Here is a 17,293-nt window from a genome sequence, read left to right as displayed (position 1 = left end):
CAGCAAGCAAATGCATACACTCACACACCCACAAGCAGGGAGGTCTTTCCCTGAAATCTCTCTAACCTCTTGTCAAACAAGACCAGCGTAGGAGTGGCTCACAGTAGGGCATACAGACACACACACACGTACCAATACGCAGTTGTGATATGAAAGGTGGTGAAGCTTAGACAGCGCTGTCAGTAAGAAGAGGGGACAGCATAAATTGGTGCACGTAGCTGCTGATACACTTGAGTACTGTAATGTGTTTTGTGATGCTGGCACTGTATCGATTCTTACCAGTTGAGTACCAGTTGAAGTTGCCTCATAACATTTTGATAACGCACACAGCTTCAGTCCCACACTGCCAATGAACACATAGCTGCTTACAATCAGAGCAGTGTGAATCATTCAGTGTGAATCTTTTACTGTTAAGCACTCATCACTAGTGTGGCATCCCGTCTCTGCAGCCATAGCTGACTTTAATTAAACATTCTTCCATCAGGTTTTTTTTTTTTTTATTGCACAAGGTTTTGTACCTGTACTGCAGACTCTTAACAATGCCGCTGCTTTTACCGCACACTGTAGAGACAAGCCGAAGAGCAGTGAAATACACCGCAGTGGACATGCTCTACTCGTGAACCTGTGGACGAGCTGAGAGGAACCAAGAGATTTTTATTTATACTGACAATTCTCAGCCCTCCTGCTCACTTCTCTCTCATCTTTTTGCAATTTGAAAATCAGGCACTTTATTGAGGTGTGACTATTTGCGGTTAATTTGCCCTGCATCATCTCTGTTACACACACACACACACACACACACTCAAAGTGTTTGTGAATGAAATGTGGGACAGTCTATTGCATGTATCTGCAGAAAGCGAGCCATTGTTGAACAGGACTTACAGCTTCCTTCCTTCCTTCCTTCCTTCCCATTCTCCTCTTGTCATCTACTAGTTGTAATGGTTATGCTGATGCACCACTGCTGGTGTCACTTCCTACTGGTAGGGGAGTTTGTTATGAAGTGCAACATTTTTATTCCTTTACATCTAAAAAAGTGGGATGCAGGGCTGATGATGCAATAACTACTGGATATGATGCAATCACTTCTCAACATGCAGAATAAAGACACCGCTCTATGTTCGTCATTATGAATGAGTTGTGACAAGGTGTCATTTGATGTTAACATGAGGTGAAGTCACATTCGGCATTCACATTGCGTTCTGCTTGAATTACATCCTGCGACTGTATGCATAACCAGCACAGTTAAGACTGTGTCACACAGCCTTTTCAGTGCAGTACAATTTCAGTCCAGGTTAGCTACATTACTGCACTTTGATTAACACCATCTACACCCTATCTGGTAGGATTAAAGCATTATCAAATACATCGAGTATTATTTTCTGCTGCTATCTGACCTAACCTCGAGTTTGCCATATGGCACAGCCTGCCTCATACATATGCACTGCTGGCTCGCTGGGGCAAATCAGATCAGTTTACCCTGCTACTGATTCTAGTGGCTGCTGGTCTGACTGAATGTCTTTAAACATAAGATTAAATGCTAATCAAGCAGGAAACAAGCTTACCATGAAACCTGTAACTAATCTCTCCATGGAGCTGGTACAGATAAAAGTTACTGATGTTGCATTTATTGGGCATTTATGCACCTACGTAGAGTATTAGAAAGCAAACAAACATAACATGATCAATGGTTATTAGATATAGTAGTAATAATGGTGATGATTGCAAAATAAAGAGCTTAAAAAAAAAACAAAAAAAAACAAAACACTAAAAAAATATTGCCTTCCTGTAACTGGCCTTATCTGTAATATACTGGGGAATGTGTTGAATTCACTCAAGAATTAAAAGAATACTTGCAGGCTCGGAAGCAGCTGCTCTGCTTCAGATGCATTAATAAATATTACATCAAAGACGCATCAAGAGGAGGCATCCTGCCTTAATATCATCTCAGTATCAACCATTAGGAATGCAGGCATTTTAATTATAGTATAGTATTATATCCTATCTAGTCATTTAAAGAGGTCATGAATCTTTAAATCTAAAGATTCTTCAAAAACTTTAAAAATATCCATTAACTGAGTAAGATTTGAATTTGAATTTGTATTTGTGTCATTAATTTTCTCAAATCATGTGATGTGACCAACACAGTTCTGGATCGGTCTCAAGCACGGGCAGCTGTTGTTGTGACGTGAAAACAGACCAACAAACAACAGCATTTCAACAATTAAGCATCAGCATCAACTAACCTCCTGGATTAAGTCAAGAAGGAGCCACGGCCACTAGTTTAGATTACTTTTTATGACTGTGCCATGAAAACTAGGAATGCGTGAATACACAGTATATCAGTGAATTTAAAAAAAAACTTTGGACACAGATGAACACCATAGCACACCTGTGCCCTACGGGACTTTGTGAGCTTTAGGTCTGTATCTGTTTGACCTTGGCTGACGCTGTGGTTGGACTGCACATACAGTACAAACACAGGGTTGACCACACACAGCGGACAGGATAAAGCGAGTGTTAGAGCAGAATTCAGACAAAATCCAGAAACAAAGAAAATCTAAAACAATCAGAAATTTAAGTTTAATTTCCCTGATTAACTGCATTATTTGCATAAACAACACACCCTTTTCTCCACTGACTCTGAACAGCCCTGCTAAAAATCACTGTGCTTTTACCTCCAAGCCCACTCCCCCTCCATGTTTACACTGTCAACGCATTTATGTGTGTGTGTGTATGCCACTGTTTTTCACTAACGGCTGAGTTAGCAAATCTTTTTCTCTTTTTTTTTTAACTTCAGTTAGATAAGTTAAAAACCAACCAAAAATTGCTGAAACTAGAATATTTGTTGCGGAACATGTATTTCCATCTCAAGCTAAGATGCCATCAAATCAGCAGCTTTGATAGATTGTCCGAAAAAAGTCAACTCACACTCTTTCATCATGCCGATGTCAATGCAGCGTTTGAGACGACAGGCCTGGCAGTGACGCCGGTTGTCCTTGGTGATGGTGCAGCTCCCGTTGAATGGACAGGTGAAGGAGGCTTTGCGCTTCATACTGCGCCTATAGGATTACACTAGTGATTAGTTCATTACCCTTTTACAATTATTTATTCTTTGGTTGGGTCAGATATTTCAGGGACAGAAGGATGCTTCATGCTGTAAGGATTTAATAAGTACTGACAACAGTTCTCATGCATGGTAAGGGAATGTTCACCTAAAATAAAATGTCTCAGAACCAATTCAGAACAAAATACACTGAAACAGACAGCCAAGTAAAATGCCCTTTTGGATGATTATTTTACATTAAAGTTTAGGAACAAGTATAAAGCCTTGCCCAGTTTATATACATACATGTATATTTTAGTAATTAGTACTGAATATTTCATTACAATACTTGATTCCTTTTAGCAATTACTTCTAATGTTTCATTAGTTTTGAATCCACATACCATCAAGTATCTGCAGTGTTTGAAACAAATAAGTTCAAGCCTTGCTCGTGCTGCCTGAAAGTAGAAACAAGCCTAGTTTCTGAACTAAGATAGGGGGGAAAGAAAGCTGAGAAAAATATATTTGCGAGTAAGTCTTGAAAAATCAGATAAATGAGAGCTGAAGTACATGGATGAACTGGATGCACAGGTAGAACACCTCTTCCAGGAAGGCTGCTGGTAACACCACAAACACCACAAACAGAGACTACACACAAATACAATTTTAAGGTACTTGTACTTTACTTGAGTATTTTCTTTTTCTGCTCCTTTATGTGCCTCCACACTACATTTTGGAGAATAATATTTACACCACAACATCACTACATTTACTTAATGACTTCAATTAGTTACTTTGCAGAATCAGATTAATAATACAATACATAGAAATGATGTATGTTATTACTGTTATATGCCTTTTTTCCAAACAAAAAGAAAAAAAACAGAAAACACACATTCCATTGATGTGAAATATGCTGAATATCAATATCCATAATCTATCAGATCAATAAGCGGTCTATCGCTAAGACATACACGCACGTACTTACTATAATCCCATCATCAGATGCACTTAAAGACTACAAAGAACACAAAAAATCAAAATAAGACAATGTAAACACAACTCAGGGACAACACCCACCTGAAGAATCCCTTACAGCCTTCACACGTCATGGCATTGAAGTGGAAGCCGGTGGCCTTGTCACCACAAACGCCGCAGATCCGCGGGGCGTTGCGGTCAAATTCCTCCGGTCCAACCACTGACGTTGTCACCGTCATGGGCTCCATCACTGTGGAGGAAAGGCAAAAAAGAGAGAAGAGATTAGAGCCTGTTCTTTCCTTTTGGTATAAAACACAAACAGGAAAAGATTAACTGACACAAATTGTCTATGTGAATCCATGAACTTGAGCAACCTCGAACAAAGATTAGAAATCAGTTTCCCCTGCTCCAGTGTTCTGTTGGAGTGCTCGAGTGTGAACGGGGAGGGGTGTGTTTTCTTCCTCTTATACAAACAGGTGTCAGGCTATTAGCATATTTAGCAAAAGGCATTGACAGCCACACTCTGCATCTTGCACCTATTGGCTGAATGACTCAACAGATGCAGGTGTAAATGCACACATGCACAAATACATACACATACACAGAGTATAATGAATCATTAAATTACAATGTTAAATGAAAGGAGAATTAATGACTGAAAGAGAGCTATTAGCCCAAGGCAGAGAAATGACTATTTAATAATGTCAAGATGAAACATTCTGTACAGTGCTCATTTTACACACTAACACCATCTGGGCTGTCTCACCTATTAAATACACAGCAGCAGAGCAACACACACAAACAGGCCAACAGTGAGCAAACTAATACATATCAATCTGAACAGAAAGATCCTCCATCTGAAGTCTGGGTCCAAAAGGAGAGGAGAGTAGGTTTGATGAGTGTGGCCGATGGAGAATGTGCATAATATAATCACACAGGATGGACAAACTCACAATGATTTGGTCTTCAGTTTTAATGCATGTAAGCATATAAATATGCTTTAGTTAAACTTATCAATCTGTATAAAACCTTTGTTCTTACCGTCTTAAATCCTTTCTGACTCACCAAGTAACAGCAAACACAGTGTAATCATATATTCTTCTCTACTGGCTTTCACGCTAAAATTTTATATGTTCTGAGTGAAATTTTCATTGTTTTGTTTTGTTCATTTAAAAAAAAAAAAAATACAAGGAAAAGACTCAAAATTTATGAAACCTCCATTAGTATCATTTTTAGTAGGCTTATTGAGGATAAGCTCTGCCCTGCCTGTAGACAAACAACACTACAGAGAAATCCTGTATGAAAGAGAGGGAGAGGTCATGTGAGGGGAAGACAACCAAATGAGGACAAAGAGAGGAGGGGGTATACGCAACAAACTCAGGCTCAGTGGGATAAAAAACAGTCACGCGGTTACAAAATATAGCCTGTGGGGTGGGGGGGGGTAGGGGTCGTGCATCGAAGTAGGACTCGGATAATGCCAAACGAGACAAAGAGGAGGAACTGGCGCGGAGGAGTGATGGATGGCCAGACAGAAATAATTGAAGTGGGGAGAAGGGAGGCAGGTGAGCGCATAAGCGAAGGATGGAGACAAACATAGTCAGACTCCATTAGCTCTCATTACATCTGAGCTAGTTGGAGCTTCAGCATCAGTTTCCCAGAAAACATAAACACGCACACGGGTGAGCCAGGAGCTGCCAGCTGTGAAGCACCAATACCAAGAAGGCAGCACACCAGGAGAACACGGAACACACAGAGCATGTTGATCATCTACACCAGACTTGCGTGTACCCGTGTATGCGCTTAACATGTTAGATCTTTTCTCATTCGTAAACATGTCAGTGATTTGGGATGAGTGGGTGGCTGTGTGTTGACAGGACAGATGTGCACACATAAACAAGACACACACACCATTAGTTACCACGTCACAAAAACAGATTAGTTTTTCATAATGCAGCAGCAGGTGAATAATGAAAAAGATGGAGAGGGTGAAATGGAGGGATAGCATGTCAAAAATATCTGCAAAAACAACACCAAAACAACAAGCAGTTTCATTAGTGGTGTTGACTAACAACAGTGTGAGCAGGCTCCAGGTCTGTCATTAACAACTCTAGCGTTATTTCTCATTTAATTACCTCCCTATCATCCCCACCCCCCTTTGTCTTTTCTCTCTTGTTTCATTTGTAACTCTGCTAAATAATTAGCACTTTTATTAATTTATAGTCTGCATGATAAGTTGGTAGAGAAAAGGAGGCGAGCCTTCTCTCATTCCCCAACAATCTTCCCTTTGATTTTTTCCTATCTGTGAACTGAACAAGTCAACAGACATCTTCTAAAAGATTACAGGAGGACAGAGATAAGTTGATCCAAGAGTCCAAACTAGAGATGCTGCGAGTGTACTTTAGTGGTTAGATATATAGGCTAAAATCCAATTCTTTCTTTAATGTATCTGAGGTTTTGTGTGCCTCGGCCTGCTCGATTTGCAGTGGCACACTGCAGTACAGCAGCAGAGCTCTACGGTGTGAGCATTTCTCCCCATATCCCGATGAAAATTTGAGTTTATGAATGTGGGGAACCATTCAGGTGCAGCAGTGAGTGATTCTGACACCGATCCACAATTTACTAATATCAGATGTTAACAAACCTTTTATCTCTCCTCCTTCTTTGTTATCAGCAAAGATCACTGAACAGAACGTTCAGCCGCTCAATATTAGCCATCACCATTGCCAGCTGCAAGTCAAATCAGCTGTCTGCGATTAATGGGAATTCCATAAGTAGCATGATGCCAGGCCAAAATAAGACTCGGCTGTTGTCTGGTTAAGGTGCTCTCTGCAAACCGGTGTCTGTATTCCGCCAAGGATTGTTTGCTCTGTAACAGCATAGTGACCAATAGTGGCTTTAGTATTTGAATCAAGCAGTGTAAAATTTAGAGGTTACATATTTCAATGTGCCACATATATAAATTAATTAACATTTAATTAAATATAAGTATTGAATCTGACATAGATCAGGATCAGGAACAGATAACCATGATGGGGAGAACCCTAATAAAAACTGCTTCAATCTCACTAAACCGGGCTGTGCTGTTTATTTGTACCAGTTTATTAAATTTTCATGTTTACGTGGATGCTAATATCACAGTTAATAAGACATCCATGCCAACAAAATAAACTGAACTGAACTGCGGGAGACAAGATAGGCAATGTTGGTGGACAAAACAAACCTTGGCTGTGTATAATGGATTTTTCATGGTTCTATTTTCATTCAAAGTGAGTGTGTGTGTGTGTGTGTGTGTGTGTGTGTGTGGACACTAGGGAAATGATTTATTAAATGCGTTCCACAGCTAAGGTCAGATGTTCTCTGTGTATAAGGGGGACATACAGTGAATGCACACATAGGTTTATTCACAAGTGGTTATTACTGTAGTATTACTTGTGTAGTTTTTCTCATTTGGCACAATTAAAAGCACCAGCAGTGGGTTGACAGTTCTAATAATAAGTAGCAATAATAACTATATTACTACCTGTCATGTATACTCTTAAGAATTTAGTTCTATAATGTAGTTAATTCAGAGAAGCAAAAGTTACACTACTGTGAAAATTTAAACATAAAATGAACACCTGTACTGTAGGACTACACTACATTTTTGGGTTATTTTTTTTAAAGATATATTTATTTTGATATATTTTAGGTAAGAAATATGCAATATGATGACAGGGAAACCTTTACTAGAATAATTCAAACCACTCTCCGGTCATACAAATGACTGGATAGTGGCTACATAACAAAAGAGTATCTCCATACGGTATCTTCCTGACTCACCAGAAAAGAACTCATGGGGGTCATGGTTATCCAGCTGACTGTCCCAGTATGCCGTGTTTACAGTATACTGTAGGAGTGGAACTGTGTTGTTTAGTCAAGCTAACCCACCGGTGGTCACCTCATTTTCCCTGTTTACAATCTGTGACTCCTTGCGACTCCTATCACTCACTGCATCCACTGGCCTTGCTGGTGTTGACAATAAAATTCAATGCTGCATCAATAGTGTTTCAAAAGACTAAAAACACTGAAAACTTTGAAGACTTTTGCAAACTTTTAAAGTTTGACCAACTTTGTCTAAATGCAAACCACAAGATTAATTCCCACTTCCAAGTTATGTCCTGAAGGTGAACACGTGCAGTCTGTCATGAGTAAGTAAAACAGAGAAGGCTTCAATACACAAACACTGGATCTTAGTCGTGTACATGAACATTATGAATTAAATACAAAATCATCAAACAGAAATATTTATTTTTACCAGGACACCTGTCAGGGATAATCTTTTTTTTCTGGTTAACCATTGCACTGCAGTAACTTTGCTTTTAAGCTATGAAACTCCGGGACTCAAATCAAGTCTTTGGTGTCCTGGCAACAACATTTGTCGCATCACTGCATGTCATCCCATTGCAAATATCTGTTCCATTCCTATTTGTTTTTTCCCTTTGTGTTTCACTTTGCAGTCTGTCTCTCCCTCTCCATGGTCAGCTGCAAACACATTTGTCCATGTTGTTCAGTTACAGTGCACTGCCTTCCAACATGAGGAAGAATCATATACGCTTTCATGAAACATTATCTTCATATATACATTTATTTAAGTGAGGAAAATGCACAATGTACTTAAAAGAGGTACTTTACGCTTATCTTATACTTTCACCATAGCAAATTGTAGTATAAAAGATAAACGAAAATTTGCACTACATTTTTTACCTTAAATAAGCACCTTATCACACAAACTAGGGTGATACCTTAGAACATGTTAGTTTGATTTTTGGTACAGCTGCCACAGATGTTGGCTCATAGAGCTACACAGAGTGGACCATTTAGTGAGAGGGATAATCGGGCTGGACTACAGCTGAGCCGCTCTGTCTGTTTTTGTTGATGCTGACGCTGTTTTCCTCTCCGAAGCAGGGAGTAGTGCAGCTGAGTGCCACCTTGCCAACTTAAAATTCATAAACTACATAGCATGTAAACACCAAGTCCCATGAGGCAAGACACCACACAGTGTGAAACATTCATTAAACAATTGGTACTCCTTACTGAATCATTGAGGAAAATCTTTTTTTTCCTCTTTCCACACAAATGACATCAGTATTTAATTCAGAAAATGCATCAAAGTATTTTAAACCAGCTTTCTCACAAACAGGATAACAGTCATTACAGAACCAGCCCGTAATGGCCAATAAAAAAGTGGCAGGACACCTGTACAGGTTACTGGAGGGGTACTTGCTTCCCATAGTAAAAACATTTTTTTAATTACTTTGGTTATTTTAGTTATTAAATTGTGGAATGTATTGCTCTTCCTTTTGGCAAAGAGGGATTTAAATTTAGCTTTTTATTGCCTGTAATTATGCAATTGATTCTGATCAACAAACGAGAGACTACATGTATTCAGAAAATCAGCTAATTCAGTGTCAAGTAATGTCACTCAATGCTCTTTAAGAGACTTTTCTTCAGACATGGGTTATAAGGGAACAAAAAAAAGCAAATCCTGCTGTGCAAGAGAAAGCACAATTGGTCATCGGTAGCTGCTGTACTGATGCCCAATAAACAGTCCCTATTGCATTGTTAAGTAGTAACCAACATATACAAAGCCACCCAGGCCAGCGTAGAAGCTGCTTTGTCTCCGTCAAAAGCTCCATGCAGCTCTCCTGTGACTTTCTGAGTGCGATTCTTTACTCTCCTGCTGCCTCTGTGCCCCATGGAGGCTAGTCAAATTGCTGAACTGCATTTGTCTTCATGCTTCCTCCTCCACTCATACAGTAAACCTGATGTTCCAGTTTGCAAAACCCATATAGCCCTGAGCTTCAAAAACACCAAGAACATCTAACTGAGGAGGAGGAAAGAGGAACACGTCTCAAGCTATATGAAGGAATTAGTATGTACTATATACACTATTTGTTAAACTTTAAGAAGGCTTGACTACCAGTCTGTGTGTCTGTGTATGTGACTTTGCGTTAAATGGAGCATGACATGGACATCCCATTGTATTGATTAACCCACACCAGCAGCATCAAATATCATCACCATGAATGAGCTTTCTGTCACTACAACATTGACAAAGTCTGATAATTAATGATGATCTGGTGGCCTTTACTAGAGTCTGCTGTTTTCACAATCTGAGAAAAGCTTTCAGAAGCCACAGGCCGACAAAACTGATTATTGTGGATTTAGCTGAGAAGAAAAGCGCTGAAGTTGCTGAACCACAAATTGGGTAAAATCAGCACGGGTAAAATGGCTTTGACCATTTCTACTTTGTCTCAATAACTGCCCAGATCGAAGAAAAATTGACTATAGTTGTAGAAGGGACGTCTCTGAACAGTAACTCTGATTAGTAAAAATGGATTTGGGATCCACTTTTACTGTATTTAAATACTGTAAAAACAATGTGGATCCTCTGGAAATCGTTTAGGAAACCCCATGACTGAATTTACTCTTCCTGTGTCTGATGAAGTCCTACATTGCTATGGTTGAAATATTATTTTTAATTAAAATACATGCAGAGGGGACAAGTTAAACACACTGAAGTTTTTTTTGGTCAATATGTTTAAAATTCCACAAATGCACAGAAAACTGAGGAGTCTCAGTTTGACTGGTGCCTTTCTCACCTTTCCTGTCACATGTTTACAGAGTGGATACATGCTGCCGAAGTGGTTTGAACTTGGCAACCAGGAGGCACAGAGGTTAAAGAGATTGTCCCAAAACTGAGGACCTGAGTTCAAACCTTGATTTCCAGCAAGCATCTACACTGCAAAAGTGTCCCTGAACTCCTGCACCCAAAGCCCTCACAGCCGCAGGGCTGCTGCTCTGGGGCTGACCCTGACCTCTGACCTCCCAATGGAGACAGAAAGAGAAAAGACTATTTCCCCACAGGGATCAATAAAACATCACACCATTGTCTGAAAGAAGAGCCTCTTTGTTTAAATGACTGCTTAGAAAAAAGTCTTTTGTTACACCGTCACTGACGATGGAAAATTTGTGTTTTGGAATTTTGTTGAGAATATATCACACATATATCAGAACTACGTCTTTGTTTGAGGTCCAGAAATCTGATTCAAATCTAGCTACTGCATCAATAGATCAACAGATGGATCAAAGCCATGTCAGTGAATCACACAAGAAGGATCACCCGGCACCGCTCACACTTGAACCAATACCAGTACCTGGCATTCTGCAAAAGTACCCAACCATACATTTTTCAGTACTTTACTCTCTCTGTAATGGAAAAAGTATAATTCCAGTCGCAAAAAATAAGCCACCAAATATGTTGCCACGGTGGCATTGAGTCAAGGGAGGAAGTTGTTCAAAAGTGGGAGCAGCTTGAGAAACCCCACCTCCTACAAAAATCAAGTTTAAACCAATTTTTGTTTACTCATTCATCTTATCTTGCATAATAAAGCGGCACACTGTAAACATACGTAAGAATTACTAAGCAGTTTGTGTACTGACTACATTGTGGTTCAAGATGAAGAAGAGGAAGAGAAACCTTCCTTTCCTCTCTGCTCTCCCAGGTGGGCTGTACTTCATAACAATATCAGGCCAAGTAGTTCAACAACGTATTTTTCAACAAAATTTCCTTTCAGAAAAATCTTGCTCTCAGTCTCAGTCTTTCCTTCCGCATAGCTTCTCTTCAAAGCTTTAGCGGTAAATCAGTGCTGGCCCGACCTGTATAGGAGGGTACCATATATGGAATCTGCGTATAGAGGGGTTCACCCTGTAGGCGGCACAACAGGGAGCATGGCCTACTTTTACCACCAGCTGCCTCACTGTGGGCCTCACTAACAGCTAACAGCCATAAACCCGACTCTAGTACAATGCAACAAAGCGGCAGCCGGGCCAGAGCTTAACACACACACACACACACACACACATATATACACTTGAAATCTCAAAAACCAAACGGTTTCTTCTTATGTTTCCTCATAATAATGTAACACAGAAACTTCTGGCTCTGCCATCTTTGGGTTTGACTTGATTTGCTTACTGAGCCACACAGTCAAACTTTTACAAGTGAAATTCTGTTTGACCAGGGTGGGATTTCTTTTTAAAAACAGCCAGCCCCCAGGTATTTGATTCCTGTTTGGCTCCGTATTGTAAATCTTCATCAAAGGTAAGTTAAGAAATCACAGAGGAGTAGCGTGTGAGCATGTGAACCCCAACAACCTACTGTGGGTCCAAATCTCAGTGTAGGACACAAAGATGAAAGCCAGAGGGATTTATTTTTCCACTGAGCTGGTGGGTTATGGTGACATTAAAACAGGTCCACAGGTATGTTCTCAAATCCACCTCAAGTCTCTCTAATCTGAGGTAGGCTGAACATAATACGCTCTACTAATTTGGATTTAATGTAACAGTCTATTAGTCTATTTTGTCAACCTAAACTTAAATCAATAAAATGTATGTATAACATATAAAAATGTAAAAATGTAGAGAAATCAGATTTCTGTCATCCATGTACAATCTAATTGCATAATGTAAATTAAGTAATCTGTAGACCAGGAGTAGGGTTGGGCTGATGTATAAATTTAGAAGCAAGCAGCACCACAATCAGTCAAGGCAATTTTGACACACTGTGTTTTTATTTCTCACAACAACCACTCAAGTTAACTCTTCTTCTTCTAAAGTTTCACATCAAATTTATCAATAAAGTAAGAGTTTAGCCTGGTGCACCTTCAGAACAGAGGGCAATGAGTTTTCTAGCAATAAATCTTTTTAGTAAAATTAAGTGTTTCTGTCCATTAAAAGACTAGTGAATTCAGTGTGAAACAGATACAGAAAGTGTTGATTTGTCTTAACAGCATATTGCAGTAACTATCAGCAAATGAAGCATATCAAAATGAGGCTTCATATTAAACTATTGATGCATATTTAATGCTAATCAGTGTAAACTGCATCAACTCATTAGTGGTGAAAATGGTCTCTTATGAACATTGCTCCAGGTAGTAAAGCAGCACTATGTGCACAACTATCAACTATAGTACATCACAACAAAACAGGGAAAGCACCTTGTTTAGGGCCTGATCTAACCAGGATTCCTGCTAACTAACCGTTATTATAAGCTGCTAGTTCTCTTCACCTGTCAGTTCTGTCGTGTTATATGAAACCCTGTTTAACCAGAGGCAGTAAACCAAGATATGAATGACAGTATTAACAGACTACATTGTGCTTCAGTACAGTTAAATACTGTATCATACAGCAAGGTCACAAGTTATGAAACATGGAAAAGGGACGTGGAAAATCTTTGATTATACAAACACGTGCCTGCACATCCAACAAATGAGCCTGAGGCTGTTAGAATGAAGGAGGGGTTCTGAGCCAGCATGTTTGTGTGCTAGTATGTGTGTCCATTTGATAAATGCTAATGGAGTGTCCTAGTTTGCTGCAGAAGCATGCTACACACAGGGACTGATGTGATTGGTTGGCATGCGACACACTCTCTGACACACGGACAAATACATACACACACTCACAACTGAACAGCCCTCACTTCTACCAATTTGAATTAGGGCTAAGAAATAAGGCTTGCACATAACGTCTCAATATTTTTAGGGTATGTTGTGATATATGATATATATGTTGATATATACATTTTCTCTAAAATAATGTGCTGTATTTTCAGAGGACAGAGGGGACCAGGGGCCAGTAGCAAAAAATAGACTTAATCTTTCACTAAATATAACTAAGTCAGACTTGTGCTAGACACTTAGATGTACCGGTTGCATAAAGCTTCCCTTTGTGTGACTAAGGTAAGACTAAGATAGCTTGCATTATGGATGAAACAAGAGACGCAACAGTGACAGTTAGTGGGGGACAACTGACACATTTTATATCTAGTGAAAAGAAAAAGCTGTGCCTGATGAAGGTATACAATCCCGAAAAAAGTTTTATTTTTCTGTTTTAATCAACAGAAAACTGAAGCGACATAAAAAAAAAAAACCTGTGAATAAGATGAGTGGAAGTGAGAGGAAGTTGAGCATCCTGTGCTTCAGTACTGTAAGCCTTTGAGGATATTTGCTGATATTTCCAAAACTAAAAAGTCGAACAAAATAAAAGTGAGTATATCAATCATTGATAAATTATTAACATCCCTAAGGTAATCTAATGCGCATTTACCACAATGCTGTGCACTGGCTAAAAATACAGGCTCCAGTCTAAGGTGCTGAGCCGTCGTTCTTCTGCAGCAAACAACCACACTCGCAGCATTACCAGAGCAGTTTTTTTTATCTTCTTCACACACGCCCACTCTACCAACAGGAAAACTGCTGAAGATGCCGCTACTTGTCTGGATGGTGCGCCAGTGTATGTACAACTCAGTGGGAGGGTGTTTTATACAAGCACTATAATGACAGGGGCAGGGGAAAACTGAGCTGGGAAAAATACAGGTGGGCACCACGTCTCTCTCTCTCTCTCTCTCTCTCTACTAATGGTGCAGGTGGAAGCACACAAACACACACATCCGTCTCAAATACAGATTCCAACATAGGAACATGTTAAGAGAGGTGCACCGACTGCAATTTTCTTGACCGATTCGGACTGTTTTCTAAGTGTGACCTGCCTATACCGATTTGTGCTGATTCCCACTATAATTGGCAGCATCTACAATCAAATACACATATCAAAACAAATGTCAGCCACTTATATTATGTTACAATACGCTTAAAAATTCATCAGGGCTTCAGAAATTTATCAGACTTCTGAAGCCTCCATTCTCAACTGTGGAGAACAGCTGATCAAACAGAGCCATGAATTCCATAATTTTCCTCAGAATTGCTTTGGTCTTTTCACTGTTCATACCAAGGAGAGATATGAGACACAGATGGCTTATGTGTGTGAGCTCTGGCTAGCTTTAGCTTCAGATGCTTTTCCTTTGCTAGCTTCTTCAAACTGGGCGGGCACATTCAGTTGGGTGATGCTGTTTTTGTGTCTGATCAGGTTTGTTGTTCTGTTTTCGTAGTCGCCCCCCATGGTTTACTTTGGCCTTACATGTATCACAAATTGCGCGCTTGTTAGCATGCGGCTGTGACATTATTGCCTGTGCCACTGTGCATACGACATGTGGCGCATGCGTAAAACCGGCTTGGAATCGGAGATACGGGAGACTGACCGGCCGGTCTCCAGTCCAAAATGAGCATGCTAAAACCGACCGATTCCGGACCCTGGCCGGTCAATCTGCGCATCTCTACATATTATTAAAATTATTATTATTATATTATAATTATTAAAGAGCTGTTATATTTAGGGCATATCATAAGTGTTCCCTTTTGTGACTCTAGGCCTAAAAGAAAAACAACACAGAATAGACTTGAATTGTGCTATTTACTCCAGCAACATCAGCTTCACTTACTCCTCTCCTATATGCTATTCTCCCAGTTTAGTCAGTACAGCATTTTAACAAAATCCGAATGTATTCTCACGGCAAGCTGTCTGGTATAAACGCCACTGACTGTTTGACAATACACCTGGGAAATAATCAATGACGGTCTCTTTTCGACACTTCTGCTAACAAAATACACATGGAATTTCCTGGCATGAAACTAGCAAAACTATGAGTAACCAGTCCCTGTTTTATTCATCAAATTCACAAGTGATTACGTGTACTGAGACTGAAACGTGGTTTCTGATCAGATTAAAATTCCTTCTACACTATATTTAAAGCTGTTCTGAATGAGGCCCAGCCTCCTTCTGCGTTCCCCATCCTGCCGCCAATCCACAACAGCAGCTTTGAACTTTAGACCTTGTTTTCTAGGCAGAGGATGAAAACGAACAGGCCGTCGGGCTGTTGGCAGCCTGACAAGGAGACGGAGAGGGAGGAGCAAGGGGAAGAGAAGGAGAGACAGAGGAGAGCTTGTAAAGAAAGGAATGAAGAAATGAAAAAAAAGTTAAGGCGGGAAGGAAGGAATGAAAGGAGAAAGTGAGAGAGAGGGAGGGAATGGAGGAGGAAACGAGGAAAGACAAAGCTGGTAAAAGAAAGATGAAATACAGAAAAGATGATAACAAGGGCACATGATTGAAGAAATGCAGGTATAAGAAACTAAAGAGGCAAGTAAGTGGGGATAGAGAGAAGGAAACACTGAGGATTAACTTTCCATTACACACCATGTGAGGCAAGCTCTCTTTCTTTTATGTCAAGTTTTACAGACGACTTGAAGTTTTTCAAGTGTGATAGTCAGGAAATGGTCGTTATTGTTTACAGCCTTTACTCTGTCATGGATGTTTATGGCAGAAAAGTCTTTACTGGAAGCGAGGGTGTCAAGTGATCAGCCCAGCGCTGCTCCTGACAGCTTCACTGTGGCAGATTAAGAACTGAGGCTGTGATGTATTGCTGGTTGAGGCTGTTTGAACGAGTACAGACACATTTCTCGCACAGAGCCCATTCATCTTCGTCTGTTTCGCGAGTTTTAAAAGAACACAGACAAATGAGGTGTACATACTTAAGTATTCTGGGCAAATGTCCAACTATAGGTGAGTTTACATAATATTGTATAGCTGACAACCGCACCTGTTTACATTATCTGTAGTTCACACTTTCAGCACGTTTACACCATCTTTAATTGTGCTGAATGTATCATTTCTGAACCAAATCAACAGTTTGACAAGTCTGAGAGACAAATCGCACAGATGAGCTGAGGCTCACTCATGGCTGATCAATACATTCTGGTCAATTGCTGACCTAGTGTATGTGAATAAGGGCAAAGGGACACCAGCTTATCTGATTGGACATCATGTCACGCAGAGTCAAAGTAGGAATATAGCCACACATTAACAGGCAGGAAAATTCTGCTTTCAGCTCACGGGCAATTCACCACTGTCTGCGCGAATGCTGTTCATTGTATGAATTTAAAGATGAAACGCTTTCTAAATTCATGAAATATTGACTACTAAATGCAGTCTTTCTGCTTTGTCCAGCTGTTTACTGTATAACACCTCGTGTTCGCTACCTAACCTTCATGCATTCATTCAGATCTGATCTCTATGCCATAAGGCCATCGTACTTCAAGTATGGTGTTGGACTGCTCCTTTAATCCAACGCTGTACGGCAACGTAGAAACGGGTAATTTCATGTCATTTTAGGCTAATACAGTGTCTAGCAGAATGTTAAAAGCTGTTGGTTTGCTAAATGTTCACAGTTCTACTCAAAAATCTCCACCACTGAAAAGTTGTTGAGTAGTGCTGAATATTTGACTCATTTGTTTTTTTACTTCTCACTGTCTTGTATAATACTATTTCTCACTGTTTCAAT

At 39.8% G+C, this 17,293-nt stretch overlaps 1 protein-coding gene across 3 annotated transcripts in view; it reads right to left on the bottom strand.

Annotated features, from left to right (window-relative positions):
* The window catches only part of LOC124062919 (vitamin D3 receptor A), a 67,195-nt gene that overhangs the window by 19,327 nt on the left and 30,575 nt on the right, over positions 1 to 17,293 (bottom strand). For 2 of the 3 annotated variants that reach the window (XM_046396017.1, XM_046396018.1), the window contains 2 exons: positions 4,123 to 4,270; positions 2,929 to 3,059 (listed from right to left, as the gene is read on the bottom strand). In XM_046396017.1, the coding sequence (XP_046251973.1) occupies positions 2,929 to 3,059; positions 4,123 to 4,268 (277 nt within the window). In that variant the 5' untranslated portion in view covers positions 4,269 to 4,270. Of the gene's footprint in view, positions 1 to 2,928; positions 3,060 to 4,122; positions 4,271 to 4,394; positions 4,460 to 17,293 lie in introns of those variants that run through there. The other variant, XM_046396019.1, reaches the window with a different exon arrangement.

Source organism: Scatophagus argus, chromosome 8 (genome assembly GCF_020382885.2).
Source record: "Scatophagus argus isolate fScaArg1 chromosome 8, fScaArg1.pri, whole genome shotgun sequence".
Lineage (NCBI taxonomy): Eukaryota > Metazoa > Chordata > Actinopteri > Scatophagidae > Scatophagus > Scatophagus argus.
Note: the sequence above shows the minus strand (reverse complement) of the source record. Positions and strands in the feature narration are given on the sequence as shown.